This window comes from Sceloporus occidentalis, unplaced genomic scaffold (assembly GCF_023333645.1).
Source record: "Sceloporus occidentalis isolate IW3139 unplaced genomic scaffold, rSceOcc1.0.p SCAF_2, whole genome shotgun sequence".
Classification (NCBI taxonomy): domain Eukaryota; kingdom Metazoa; phylum Chordata; class Lepidosauria; order Squamata; family Phrynosomatidae; genus Sceloporus; species Sceloporus occidentalis.
Window position 1 is genome coordinate 95,750,868 of NW_028316982.1, and position 15,905 is coordinate 95,766,772.

Consider the following 15,905-nt stretch of genomic DNA (forward strand, 5'->3'; position numbering starts at 1 on the left):
AATTGAAATTCCTGACTTTGATTCAGATTCACTCAGTTCTTCAGATGTACCACGTTCTCGAATTTTCTTGGAAACACCACTACGCTTCAGAGCATGATCAAGCTTTTTTGCTGATGAAACATCTCCTGCAGCTTTCTGGAAATAGCTTCCTTTAATAACCATGCTGTCTTCTCCATCTGCATGTCGTGCTGCCATCAGCTTGGCATAATCTGCATCTTTGCCTTTCACTTTCTGTAGCATCATTGGGAATATCTTTGCTTTTTTCCAGGGAGATGGGGCTGCCTCCATTGTTCCTGGCTTGTGAACACTAACTGCTAATCGGCTCAACTGCATCACTGCTCTTAGTTTCCTTCTTCCCTGGCTGGGGCCTTTTCTTATAGCCTTTCTTTCACTTACAGCACTAATAGCTACTGGAGGCCCTGGTCTCTGACTTACACCTCTGCTTGGAACAACAATTTGTCTTGTCCCCTGTGAATTATAAAAATGGAATTTCATTATGCTTTTGACTGGTGTGAAAACGTGCAACCCTACTAAAACTGGGCAGGAAAGAATGAACAGTTAACATGTTAGATTATCTTAAACCAAAATAACTACATGGATGGTGTTAAATCATTTCTGTAAGTTTCTAAGCAACAGACAGTTTAAAGGAGTGTCTTGTGTCAACTTGTAGTTTCCACCATCTCATTGCTCGATCTTTCACTTTTCACCATCACTCTGTCATGTAGCCACAGTGGCAACTGCAACATCTCTAATCAAAGATGCATATTTTATCCTGCTTGATGAGTAGTTGAGATAATATATTGGCAATTATTTTTCTGTAGGATGGAAAATCCAGCTTTAGTGTTTCCATACAGCATGCTGTGGGTCTAGTGGACAATTCTATCTCAGAATAACCTGGGTTTGTTATATACAAATATATTAGCCCATCTTCACAATTTACAGCAGGCATATATTTACAGGATAAGCTGTAATTTTGTTTTACTACAGTCAAGGTTTCAGATTGTAATACTAACCACTAGAGGATGCTACTGTGTTGAAAATGAGTGGAAGATGTCAAATAAACCTTTATTTTGAAAACTCTTATCCTTAGGCTTATCACACCTTTTTCAGATGTAGCATCCAGAATGCCGTTCTAATGTATATTACAGGTGGTATGATTTCCTCGGATTGCATGTCTATTCACTACACTAAAAGAACCATCCAGCGGGAGGCATGGAAAATAACCATCTGACCACTGACTTAGGTGACCAGCTTATATTATCACTTTGCTGTGACATGGAAAGAAAAGGAAGTGGGTTTTCGGCTACAACAATGCTTGGTAACAAATCAGAAGAGCTTCAGTTATGTCAAAAGATCCAGCCCAGTCTATGCAGGACCAGCAGGGAGGAATACCACTGAATAAGTATTGTATGCATCCTGGTACTGTGATGCCATCTATATATGACTATTGTTGTAGAGAAAAGATTCATCTCATGTTGTCCCCAGATTCCTCACTTGAGAAGTGGGATAGGAAGAGTGAAAACATGGAACATATTTTCTTGAGTTTATTGCTGCTGCTTGTTATATTATGATATTACAGTATTTTATGTAACAAACATTACAGTATTTTAAGTATCAAATGATTAAATATTATACTTGGATTTTTATTTCAAGAGACCATTCTGTTTTATGTAAGTCAAGTGACAATTTGACCCTTGTATTTTTTTTAAAAAAAAATCTGTTATACTTCCTGGCTTTGTGTTTGACAGAAATCTAAATATTGAATAGCAATATTGATAACAAAATAGCTTGGATTTGATATATACAGTGTGCAGTTTAAATTTTCTCATTTTGTTTACTCTGGAGTAACTTTGCATGGCTCCTATCCATATCAGCCTTAGCAAGTATTAAGAAAGTTAGCAATTCAGGACTTGTTGTATGCAAAATTGCGTGTAGTTACTATAGAGAGAGGGAAGAGAGAGAGAAAGGTGCAAATCTGTTGTTGGACCAGCCTCACATAATCTAGTTCAGACAACACAGGCCAAAACCTGGGGGCAGGATTGGGCCTGATCCTGCCAGACCAGACATGGATCCAGAGGATCCAGGCTGGTACCAGGGTAAACAACTGTTACTGTGGAGTAGTTTAACCCCTGGTTTGTCATGGAGTTTCCTAGAAACTCCATAGCAAACTCTAGCTGTTTACATGGCCCTCTGCACTCTTACCTTGTTGCACTGTTGCTCATACTCAGAAGCCCCTCAGGTGCCACATCTGACATAGAAACAGAGTGCCTGGCCATGTGGGTGCAGCCAGGCACTCTGTTTCTGCATCAGACATGGCAATGAATGGTTTCTAAATATGAGTGATGGTGTGGCAAGGTAAGGACTGTGTGCCAGTAGTGGGTCCCGGAAGAGAAATATCTTAATGGAGGGAAAGTGACACTTTTCACTGTTCTGTAGCTGCCTGCAGCCTGTGAAAAGTGTTCAGGGGGCTTTTTTTTAACAATGTGGGATGAGGTTGCAAAGAGAGCTGTTGAAGGAGGTTGACAATCATTTTACCAAAGGAGAAGGCTCCCTGATTCTGGACAACTCCATCTTCCCTCAGTTGCACCACACACTGTACCCCCCATAGTTCAGGATGGCCCTTGTAACCTTCCACAGAGAATTAGTGTTAGTATGGGAGTCTGTAGACATCTGCAGGGCATAAGTCTTGAAAGCTTTCCTTCAATTAATTTCCTTCCATTCACATATCTTAAAACAGAAGAAACCTGTTTATTAATTGTGTCCACATAGAATTAAAAGACAGTTAAAGATGATGGAACTGGAAGAAGGAAACCTACCTCTGCTTCTGCTGTAGTTCCCTGTGGACTATAGTAGTAGCCACCATCACCCTCGACAACCACTTCGCCATACTCATCATACATTCCAGAAGGAGACAACAACCGGCGACGGCTTCCGTATTGAGGCAATTCGTACCTGGGAAAAAAGCCAGGTACAGACATCCTCTATGTTTGTATACATGTGGATTCAGCACATTTGCAACCACACAGTAACACTTTTCTTATCCAACACTCTTTAATTTGTTTGCTTCTTAATCCTATTTAAAGTTCTACATATCCAAAGTCTGCTATCACATATCTTTGCCTTCCTATAGCTCAGCTTCAGATAATTTCTTATACTCTACAACGATCTTCAAGATTTTTGGTGAACGTAAGGTACAAGGAAATACTTTTATTGTATTTTTTTCCATTCCTGTTTTCAATACTACCACACACTTTTCTTAATTTGTTATTATTGTAGGAGATTTAAAAACCATTGGTGCAAATAGAAATAACTTGCTATAAATACCATTGAAAAAGGTGAATATTTTACAAGAACACTTCATTTAACAACCATTGTTACATTACTTAATTAGCTTCAAGTCATTACTCTCAACCTAAGACTAGACTTCATGTTTCATGTGCAAACCAATCTGCCAGTCTGTTTTGAGGCACAGTTCAGAGTAATGGTTATGATGTATAAAGTCCTACAGAACTTTTTATAAGATTTAATTTAAATGGTTTTAATTCTAGGGAATTTTAATTCTAGGGAATAATTCTAATAGAATTTTAACAATAACTTTGAAACTATTTTTTGCTTGTCTTTTTAGTTTTTAGCCACTTTGCCTGCCATGGTTTTATCCTATGGAGCTTAGTGAGTTGCATTTTATGGAGAGATATTTACATTTTTTTTTTTTTTTGCCAGAACTCAGTGATACCTCTTGAAATTACAAATTCCAAGAATCCATTGGATGGAGCCATGTAAGTTAAAGCAGAATCAAACTGCTATAACTGTGTGGCGTGAAAGGGCCTAACTTGTCAATGGCTAAGCTTGTGGTGCTATAATGTGGTTATAATGTTAATTATGTTGACATTATGGAGTATAGATATGAACAACATTTGTAGTAAACTAATGCCACAAGCTCCTTGTGGCCAGCATGACTGCACCGAATGCTGTTACCTTTCCATTGAAGTGGTACCTATTTATCTACTTGCATTTGCATGCTTTCTAACTGCTAGGTTGGCAGAAACTGGGACTAGTGACAGGAGCTCACCCCATCATGCAGCAATTTGGCCTCGAATTGCCAACCTTCTGAAAATAGATAGAACTGGTTGATAAAATAACTGCCTCACAACAGAATATGTATTAATCACACTGAACCAATTATGAATGTTGCCTTTGCTGAGAGTTGTGTTTACCCAGGAAACGTAATTTACTATTCCTTTTCTGAACTTTTCCAGATTTACTACTCTTTTTCCTTTTTTTTAAAGAAAGGACTTTTAACAGGATGTTTTTATTATTTCAACTGTAGATTTTTAAAAAGAACACCATTTATTTTATGCTTTATATTGTTTCTAAATGCTGTTGCTAGTTTAATTCCATTTAAATGTTGATCTTGTAACTGTATTTTATTCCAATTGATAAACCACCTTGAGTCTTAGATTCAGGAAAAGAGGATAGTAAAAATAAGCATGATCTTGGTGATGATTATGATACTCCAGTCCAATGTTTACGATATTTATGAGATGAAATCAAAATGCAAGGTCACAATGACAACCTAAATCCAATTACTAGTGCCACAGTAGAGCCATTCATGATAGTAAAGTGCACCCTTTTTTACACGGGGGATCCATTCCGGATCCCCCACGTAAACAAAAATACCCGCTTATACTCGAGCCCCATTGAAAATAATGGGGCTCGTGCATGGTTCAGCAGTGTGGCGATGTACGCACGCCATGGACGCGCGTCCCATTATTCTTAATGGGACCCGCTGCCCCTCACGCCTTGCACGCTCCCTAGTGGCTTTCAGTGTATGCTGAAAGCCGCATATGGTGTGTCCGCGTATGACGCGGGCGCACTGTATTATCTATCTGTTGGCTTGCCATTCAAAAATTAAGTCAACAGGTCTATTCTAGTTGGGACTAACTAACAGGATTCCAGACTATATATTCACATGTGGCGTGCCCATATATCCATGGGGGTCTATATCCTGAATAAAAGCCATCCAAACAATGGCTTTTTGTATAAACAGACATTGGCAAATACTTTGGGTATGGCATACAACAGTATCTTCAACCTTGTACCTTCCTAACATGGATTATAATCCCCACCATCTCCAGCCAATGTATGACAAAAATTATGACCAAAGGCTTCTTCAGAATACCAGTTTGAAGATGGCTGACCTAGGAAATTACTTTCAGAAGAAATCAAGTCTGAGTCTTAGGGTATGCTTAAAAATCTCGTAAGATTCCAGGTGTGATGTCTATCCATCCCCTAAAAATAACAATAAAGTTGTGCTATCTGTGAAATTGTATAGAAAATGCAAAATGAATAATACCCATGTTCATAGCTGTAGTAATCTTGCCCATAATACTCTTGACCAGGATCAATTCCCGATTCCATAGAGAGTTCCTATAATTCAAAAGAGAAAGAGAAAAAGAAAATTTCAGTAGAAATACACAATAAAGATTGTTGATGTTAAAGAGCCCTGAGTACATTTTGTCAAAGTGGGTATGAGCAGAGGAAAAAGATTTTAAAGTGCTAGGTCTCTTTTAATCCTCAATTTTCCCCCCTTTGGAAATATTCCCAGAGGGTTTCCTGCCTTCAGTTCCAATGCTCAGATGTGGGAGAAATAAAATTTATTCTATAGTTCTTGTGGTAAGGCAAAGTCAATGGGATCTTCAAATGTATTTTAGGACTGTGTCTAGGTCTGTTCAAGATTCACAAAAGCATGCAGTTGACATTCAGTGTGCATTCATGCTAAAGCTGAATTATTATTATTATTATTATTATTATTATTATTATTATGCTTTACACACAGTGTTTTCGGCATGATGAGATTATTTTGAATGTAGTATCATATTTCTCACAAAAATGAAAGTTTTGCTTTCCAACCCCATATATTTTTAGATTATGGCTAATGAAATACTCCTAAATAAAGAGAGAGACCAATTTATTCACAGCAATGAATAGTGAAAGCTACTGAGTAATTCTGTTTGTAATATAAACTAAGTAATTATCATGTAGTTATTATATAATTATTATAAGCTTATTTTATTTTATGGCTTTTTAATAATATTGTATTTGGGGAAAAAGTCTTATAAGTTAATAATGTACAAATGACATCATACATAACTAGTTTTCAGGAAAACCTTACAAAGCAGTTTCTTTAAAATAGCCACCAAGCTTTTACTGTAGCAAATATTACTCTTCCATACAATTCATTTCACTGGGTCATGCACATGGTTCACCTTCTAATCTAAGGATCAATTTGTCCATTGAAGTCAATTTCAACCTGGCCATGGGTACACATAAAACTAAATTGCAGTTCTTTCCCTTCATTTCTAGGTCCTCCAGATTCCAATACATGGGTATCTCCCCCATAGCCAGCACAACTTTATTCATTCAGTGAAACTGAACTGGATATTCCTTGTAGAATTGTCTTCCCTGTCAAACTGAATAAAGCAATTATATTTTAAATAGCTATGTCTTAAAAATAGTATCTTGTTAGTGACATAAGCAAGCATACAACTACCTTAAACCAGTGTATATGGGGTTTTTTGGAGGGAGACACTAGGGAAACTGGGATTCTTGTCCACCCTCCAGAATGACAAAAGCCTCTCTCCAAACTCATGGTGATCAAACCCATGAACAGCCATACTGTGGTGGAGAGAGCAAGGAATGGAAGAAGTGTTTGGCTATATCCCATTGCCAGAGGAAGACCAAAGACATTGTCCAATAAGCCCCAATGTACCTTGGTGGGAGATGTGTCTGACCATAGAGATTAGCAAGACATTTTTCTGACCACCCCCAATAGAATGGATGTTGTGAGGGCTATCCCAGCAAAACATGAGGATAGTAGGGTTCTGTCTGTGGAATTCTTATTCTACACTGTAAGATTTATGGCCATTTAGTGTGAAGCTGAATGCGTAACATATGACATACTACAACTCACTGCAGCATAAAAAGCTGCCTTATCAGAACATTTGCCTGTCTAGACCAGTATTGTCAACTGTGGATGGCAGCATCTCTTCAAAGTTTCAGACAGGATATTTCTTAGCTTTTTGGGGAGAACATTGTACACAATGTTTACTGTCTCACACAAGATATTTTGTGCATGAAAATAGACACAGCTTCCAAGCTTGTGCTCTGGACTTAGAATACAGGTAGGCATCTGAAGCCCTTGAGATGTTTTTGGCCTACAGTTCCCTACCCAGCAGAGGCAATGGTGAGGAATGATGGTAGATGTAAGACAAAAGCAGCTGAAGTGACACACTACTAATTTAGGCTGCATCCACACTGCAGAAATAATGCAGTTTGATTCCACTGTAACAGCGATGGCTCAGTGCTAAGGAGTTCTAGGAACTGCAGTTTGGTTTGGCACTAGTCTCTCTGACAGAGAAGGCTAAATGTCTCTCAGAACTACAGTTCCCAGAATTCCATAGCATTGAGCCAGGGCAGTGAAAGTGGTAACAAACTGTATTATTTCTGCAATGCAGATGTAGCCTTAGAAGACGATAATATGAGCCTGGACATCTCAAGTAAACATTTGGCCTCCAGTCCCCTCCAGCCAACCTTTCTACTTGTATATCCCTGTTCTGAACTAGGTTTGTTTTCCATAGGTAAAGCACTATGTATCAACTAACTTTGCAGAGATTAAAGATCCTGTTAATCGTTCTATTGATGTTAATGAACATTCTTATGATTATTAGAGCAGAAAGGATGATCTTTGAGCAATGTTTATACTGTAGCTCATTATGCTATTTTGGACTAAAATGAACTTGGGACCATTTTAGTGAGAGCAAAAAGACTGGAAATATGTCAGCTTCATAATCACACAACTGATGTCAGCAGCATGAAGTGCATGCATCCAATTAACTTGTCATTTAATCTTTAATACACAGACTGTAAAAAAAGATTAAAATATACTTCCTTTCTCCATTAGCGATAAAGAACTATATGTCCCTAAAGTAAAAATGTTTATCAGAATGTACAGTATTCCATGCAAGTGGTCTGAAATTTCTGGAACAGCAAGAAAGAGAGAAGGTTGTACCTCTGGTCTGAGAAGAGAAGGCCTCAGCAATTGCTGTTGCTAAGAAAATTGGAAACAAAAATAGGTTCATGAGACATTTAATGGAAAATGCAAGTAATTTATTTTGAGGCTGAAGGGTTACAAGGTAACCTTTAAACCACCATAACACTGTTTAGGACTTTAATGGCTAAAATATTCTGCAGAGCTCATTTAGTTCTTTTATAATTGTGGCTTTTCTCAAGTCAAAAGGGCAAAGACACTCCGAAGCCAGAGTATGAATATACATGGTGTTAAAGTCCCCTTTTGCTACCCTGTGGTTGGCTGTTTCCGCCAAAGCCCCTAAAGGCCATAACAGTTATTATATATTAGTGTAGTGGTTGCCCCAGTTTTGAATAAAGTATTCTTCTTCTATATCCATTCTGTCGAGATTCCTGAATACAAAACACATATGACTGAGGAAAGCAGATTTGGGGAAGGACCATGTGTAGAAATTATAGCTTTCCTCTGCAAAACACATATGAATGGTGGCTGAATAAAAAATAAGTAAACATCTGCATTTATAACAGGAGGGAAAAGCAACACATTTCTCATTCATAGCTGTAGAAATATGTATATTTAGTATTCTAGAATTTGTTCCCAGTTGTAAAAATGTATCTCATGGCACAAGCTCCTGATTCCAGAACCCACTCTCTCAATTTTTCATGGGATCATCTATCAAACATAATTGTCAGTCAATGTACTACACAAGAGTTGCCACAGTCTTCCTCCAGACCGTGAGCATAAGTGAGAAAAGACACATGAGAGATAATATCTCCTCTGTGCTTGCTTCAAACACCATGTTCCGAATGCATTAAGCAATCCTTTTTCTGGTGCTCAGCCTTTCTTCAAATATTGATGTGACAATTATTTTAAGCAATATAATTATTGAAGTATCCTTGAAAATATTTCATGTAGATTAGAGAGCAATAAGACGCTACAGACAATATAGCTGGAAGCCATGAAAGGGCTAAATTTGATCCAACTCAGCACATCCATACTTTTTGCTGATAATACAGGTTATGTTTTGCATCTAATGGGGCAAATGATAGAAATCTGCTTTATACAACAGACAAAATTATCCAAGCTATGAACTTGTAACTTGTTACTAAGGTAAATACAGGGAAGGTGTGACTTACCTCTTGCCGTGCATAGCCTCGCCTGAATTAAAAAGAAAAAAAAAATCCATTAATTCATCTGTTCAAGTTGTTGATGGAAATATTTACTCTGCAAGCCCCATTTTCATTCAAAGAAAGGAGAAAAATGGAAAGACTTTGCAGTACAATGCTGTACACCTCACCTCACATCCCACCAGACACTTTGGAAACAATATGTAATTCAAAACAATAGGAATGCCATGGTCTATACTAGATACTTACAAGCAGTTCAGCTGTGCTTCAGGTTTCCAAGCCAGAAACCAAAGGTCCTTGGGACCTAATTTGGCATACTGCTGTGGAAGGCAATCACATTTTCTTTACAAAAGGGATTAAAGGCATTAACATGGACAGCTCTTAGGGAAATCCACTAAAAATAATACAGAGGGAAAGAGGCTAGTTGTTATGGCAACAATATATGAGAAGGACATAAATATATCTAGTAAAGGAGTACTGTGAACTTGTATGGCTTACTGCTGTGAACAGAATAATAGAAATGTGAATCCTAAATTGACTGAGGAAAGCAAATTTCATTGTGCCCTGTGTATCATAATCCTGATCATAATCATCATGAATGCATGTTGTGCAGTACAAAATACTTTCTGCTCTCCTGGGAATCCTGTAAAAATAGTTGGAGCTTCTATCTGTCTTTGGAGCTTCTGCTCATTCTTTGCTTCTTCCAAATCCACCCGACCCTTTCCTTATGCTTTGCTCCAAAAAATGGAAAAATTCAAAGATATCTAAACCCCAGAACCATGTGGTTAATTATGAATACCTATGATAAATATTTCCAAAGGGCAGCGAAGGATGTAATAACATTCCATTGCTAAATATTTGTTCAACAATAGGCCCTGTACATCTAAAAGAGCTTCCATGTAAGCAATTCTTATGTCAAATTCCTTATTACTAAAAAAACAAAACAAAACACAAATACAACAGCTCAATGCTGTGGATATTTGAAAGCATCTTAGTAAGCATCTGGTAAACCTACTTAGCGTTCAAACTGGCTGCCAAATACCACTGAAATCAATGGAACCTTCAGTACAAGCCTCAGTACAGTTTTTATAACTATATAGGCATCTTTAAATGAAACTATTAAAATACATATTTCAATGAAATGTGAGACAAATGTCAGCAAGCCTATAAATCCTATAAAAAAGTCAGCTGGGGATAAGAATCTTTTAATGTAATGGGACTTACTTCTGAGTAAAAGTAAGTGGAGTAAGCTCCATAGGTCTGGGAATCAATGTTTGGGCACCAAGAACAACCCAGGCCAGATCAGGCTCCTTCCTTTTCTAGTCTTCCCAAAAAACAAAACAAAAAAAATGAACAAGGGGTGGATTTTAAAGAGAACTATGGGGGTGGGTGGTTTTGGTGGCAAAATGGGGGCATTTAGAGATGGAATTTAGATATTCAAAGCAAAGGGGCAGGTGGAATTCCCAAGGGAATGTGAACACAGCAAATCTAACAGTTCTGCATGATTTCCCTTGTCTCTCTCCTTGTAATACCAGATATTTAGGGACTAAATGAAGATTTCATTTTGGGTTGGCAGAATTCCTTTTGGGGTGCATAGCTAGTTTTTTTTGGGGGGGGGGGAAGATTCAACCTTTTTTCAGGTAAAGCAGGATGCAGGCCTATTGAGAGAAATAGTGGGAAGGGATAAATGAAATTGTTTTAGGTACTTGGAGGAGTTAAGAAGTCCAGGAGGATCTCAGAAGCTGCATGTGACTCACATTGCCTAACTATAGAATTGGACTGTAAGGATCCCCTTTCTCCTACTAGTTTCCCCATTGATCTTCACATTCTTCTTTCTGTCATAGGATGCTGGACTGGGGACCCGATGTACGTAGGAGACAAAAATGCAGAGAGGAATAGGTGGAAGTACATGTTATAGTTGCTGAGTAGCCTGTTTTATTTAGAATTTAAAAGTATAGTATTCTTCTTCAGGGTACAACTCTGTATGTTTACTCAAAGCACAATATCCCACAAATCAGTAAGACATGGTGTCCACTAGGACTGCTAGTTTTAGTCATTTGTTGTGGACTTGTGATTCAGTCACATTTAAGAATGCTTAACTTTCTGGACTAAGCTGATCATGTTTTATTTAGTTTCTGTTTTTTATCCTACTTGTGTGAGACAGAGTAAATGCTTAAAATTATGTTAAGTCTGAACTAGTGAAGAGAGAGCAGATGAGGGAAACAATTTAATTACACCTAAGGGGAAAATAAAGAACAGTTTTCAGGTTCACATTTAATTTTTAATATTACCATCTGCAAGGCTTTTCTATTAGCATTCAGCTTGTGTAGCCGATTTATCAGAGGTAAATTATTGCTGTAGTCCATTTGGGTGGAAAGTAATGAACACCTAAAATGAAGATTTATCACCAAGATTATCAATGATTTTTCAAAGTCTACTGAAGTAGTACTGAATCACACTGCCTTTTTCCACTTGCAAGACATGTTTCAGCCCCTGCTGATGCTTTGAAACAGCTTGTTGTTGTTTCCCTTAGGCAAAGGGGCAGTGAGAGAAGACAGAAGGTGAAGGAGCTGAGCTCTCCCTTTCCTCATTGTCCTCTTCCCTGGAAACTGCATCTCAAATTGGGGTTCTGATATGGGAATGGATCTGAAAACATAACTAGAATTAAAGTGTGGGGGAAGGGGAGGTGGGAGAAGACCACTTCCAGGAAGAAATAGCAGAGAAAAGAAGTGGAGCCTAACCTTTTCCTTGCATACTGCTTTCTTCTTCCACACTCAAGCCCACTTGGGAGTATAAAGCATGTATTCATAATACCAATGCAAGTCTGAAACTCCAACAGAGTGTGGAGAAGGGATCAGAAAGAAAATTACTGGTTGGGAAAAATGATTAAATTCAAATTAGCTTCCTCCCACCTGTTGCTCTTTCCAACAAATGATCTCTTTCTACTACCACCTTGCATATAGATGTAGTAGTTAGTTTTTCAAGTCACAGGATGGGAAGAGATGATACTACTCATAATCTGAAGGCAGGATGGTTGGGATCTAAAGTGACAATTGCCAGAGCACTCCTATATTCACATAGGGACTACTGATGTTTATTTCTGGTGGCAGGTTCCCATACTTTTTCTGGAAGGTTCCACCTTCAGATAGCCTTTTGGAAGATATACCACTGGGCTTAGGGAGCTAAATTGTTGGTGTGCCTCCGTGTTGCATTGGTCCAAGCTGCGGTTTTGTGTTGCAAGCAAGATAAACATATCATTTATTTGATGTTTACCAGATGGGATATTATAAACTAAAGCAGTTCATAACAAAAGCAAAATAATCTCAGACTTCAAAAAGTATTTTCAGAGGAAATGTTTGCTGTAGTACTGTATCAGGGGCAGAAATAATATGTCTCATACAAGGTGGTCAGAAAAGAAATGTGAGTTGGCAACCAATTTAGTTTTCTGCCTAGTATCTGTTGTTAGTCATCATGGAGTTGAATTCTTGAAAATTTCAGCCTTCCACAACTTTTTAAAAACAAAACAAAAGGCACAAACATCATTGCTGTGATGAATAGTGTGAACATTCATTGATCGTCCCCCTCCCCACAAAATGTGGACACTACATGTTAGTATAAACGGCTGAAAAGAAAGCAGTTGACCTATGTCCTGCAGATTCACAATACTGGCTAAGTATCAACTGTGGGGGAAAAAATCCCATTAAAATACTACAACAAATATTTTTATATAAACAATGCTCCAAACACACATCGAATGGCAAACTGTTTGTTATACTATTTCAGGGAGCAATGAAATGTTTTTTGTACAATTGTGTTGCATACTGTCTCTGTACATTTTTGCTGTTATAGATTTAAATAATCTCCAGTTTTGCTAAGCTAACAGTTATCTGACTTGTCGAATTCTTATGTGTATTTTTCTTTGCCTCAGTTTAACATACTTTAGTTATCTGTTTTTAAAAAACGGAAAAACAGATCAAAATCAAAGGTAGAAAACTGAATTTAAAGCTAGAACACACTATCTTTACCTTTTGGTGCTGGAGATAAAGGTTTTGCTCTTTAATGCCTGAAAGATACTGTTTATTTCTGTATTTTATAAATAGAATGCTTTTCAATAGCCCATGGAAAGATCATTTCTATCTATTTAATCAGATCTATTCTACTCTTGCTAGCTGCAGAATAACACGTCTGAGAAATGTGAATGCATTATCATAGAGGCATAGTTATTTTTTCCTGTTCCTCTATGATAGAGCCAAAAGAAACTAGTTACAAATAATTAATTTTAAAAAATAATTTATTCCCCCAACATTTAAACTGTAACTACATTCCAGTTGTAAATGGAGGGGATGATTTCACTTTTTATGTGGTGTAATGGTAACAGTTTTGTTGCTTTTTCTCCTCACTATATGGAGGAGGAGAAATATCAAGAGCTTAATTGAGTTGCTGCATGATGCTTTGTTATGGTTGGTAAGACATCAGTGAGGTAAACAGGAAGAAAATGTGTTTTGCATGATAGACCAATGGTTTACAACATTCAGATTTTTAAAATATAGAACATACCTTTTGGGGAAAAGTAAAGAGTTACTTTTTAAAACTGCAAGGATAATAAAGTATAATGGTAACTAGCTGGTTGAAGGCCTAATTACTTTGATTTGAACTTTCAAAGCTTTGCTCTTTAGCGTCTCATTAAAAATTGCTTCAAAATGGCATGCTCCATAGAGCAGCCTCAACATTGTTCTGTTTTTGATAGGCTGACACCTTTCTTTCTGCATGTATGAATTGGTCTTCAAAGTTAATAATATCAGATTGCTAAATAGGGTGTAGTTATTACTGTTGTTTCTTGAAGGGTTTCAGAAGTCTGAAGAATGCTCTTTATGTTACACTTCATCAATAGTATTTATTGGTAGTATTTTATTGGGAATTGTTGCTTTTAACACTATTTTAAGGTGGGAGGGAGATAAGGAATTGGATGTTATATGGTTTGCTATGTTTTTTACTTGTGGCTTGTTGTGTTCTATTTTTATTGTTCTTATGTTGGTTGTTACCCGCCTCGATCCAATACAGGGAGAGGCGGGATACAAATAATAATAATAATAATAATAATAATAATAATTAGAAATGGTAGGATATCACACCTTACTGCAATATGTTTTACTTCTGTTTGCAAAGATGTAGGATTCACTCACATTTCATGCCCTTTCTCTTCACCAAATTCATTTTTCATATTCAGTTTCCTGCACCACACTTTTTGTATCATATTAAAAAGGACACTCCTCTCCCACAACTCCTCTCTGAAAAATGCCCATTTTCCAGAATCACAGACTAGGAATGTAATGAATGCTCACAGATTTTCTAGCCTCAACAAGAAAGGGTGTCTTGGCATGTTGAGAAATCTGCTTGAGAAAACTGTAAGCCACTATTCTATTTGCATGTGGAAACATTTTTTCATGTGAAAAGTTTGCAAACATTGGCTGGCACACTGTTGGTGATATATAGTTGCATAACCTTTTGTTACACCATTCTATGTAACATCTAAGATGGCTGAGCTCTGTGTGTGTGTGTGTGTGTGTGTGTGTGTGTGTGTGTGTGTGTGTAAAAAACAAAAAACAGCTTTTGCAAAGAACAACAACAACCCTTCATGAAGTTTTCATTGTAAAGTCCCAAAATACAAAAATATTATAGAAAATTATACAGAAACACTTGTAATTTCATCAAGCAAGGATAAATATTTTGATTTTTTTTCATTCTTAAATAAGAATTAAATAAGCAAAAAAAACGTACATCACTAGTGGAATCAGCATTTGTATCTGAGCTCATTTGAGAAAGTTACAGAGGAAGTACACAAGCATGTTAATTACTTGCCATTCTGTAGCTGTTTGCTATATGAAGAAAATGTATTTGAAGGAAATTACTCTGTAGAACAGATGGGGATCCTGGTGGTCCCGCAGATGTTGCCGAACTATGAGGTATCCATTAGTCCTGCATATTGATCATGCTGATCAGAGCTTATGGAGTTGGAGTCTACCATCTGTAGGCCCACAGGATCTCCACTATTGATGTGCAAGAAAATTATTACATGCAGTTGTGTGTTAATACAAAAACAACCACAATGCACTGCCCAAAGGGGATGGGCAAAAAAGGAAGTGAGATTATTTCAAAATGTGTGTGTGTGTGTGTTTAATAAAGCAAGACAGTTAGATCAGCTTTAATTATATATGACTGAAAGCTGGGATTGGTATAGGTCCATCTGAACTAGTGAGAAATTATCCTAGTTTGGACATAGCCTTGACAATGACTATTCATTTCTCTTTGCGAATTGATGATTTCTGTTGACTTTTTAAAAAATATGCTAGTGTAAAAGAGGATTCTGCACAAGAATAGTGTGTTCATTTCAACCGGTAGATTATTTTGAGTGGAACTAATAAACCTTTGTTAACAGGGATGGTTTACATTGGTTGACTCATTTGGATATGAAAACTCACATATGATTAGAGATTCCTTATTCCCTTGTAGTGATTAATAATAAATTAGATTAAAGGTGATGGTCCATTTGTTTTGGATAATTTCATACTTTGAAACTTTAAGGGTTTTTTGTATCACAAATCTGTTCTGGTCTCTCTGTATCTGCATTACAAATCCACATAACTTTATTCACAGTAAATGGTTTTATTGACGCAAAGGCCCGATCTGCATGG

The 15,905-nt window shown here is 37.2% G+C and overlaps 1 protein-coding gene across 5 annotated transcripts in view; it reads right to left on the minus strand.

Annotated features, from left to right (window-relative positions):
- LOC149318735 (protocadherin-15-like) overlaps positions 1-15,905 on the minus strand; it is a 952,040-nt gene that overhangs the window by 4,402 nt on the left and 931,733 nt on the right. For 4 of the 5 annotated variants that reach the window (XM_089510367.1, XM_089510366.1, XM_089510368.1 and 1 more), the window contains 4 exons: positions 9,223-9,244; positions 8,069-8,107; positions 5,354-5,427; positions 2,817-2,952 (listed from right to left, as the gene is read on the minus strand). In XM_089510367.1, coding sequence (XP_089366493.1) covers positions 2,817-2,952; positions 5,354-5,427; positions 8,069-8,107; positions 9,223-9,244 — 271 coding nt within the window. The remainder of the gene's footprint in view (positions 1-2,816; positions 2,953-5,353; positions 5,428-8,068; positions 8,108-9,222; positions 9,245-15,905) is intronic. The other variant, XM_089510370.1, reaches the window with a different exon arrangement.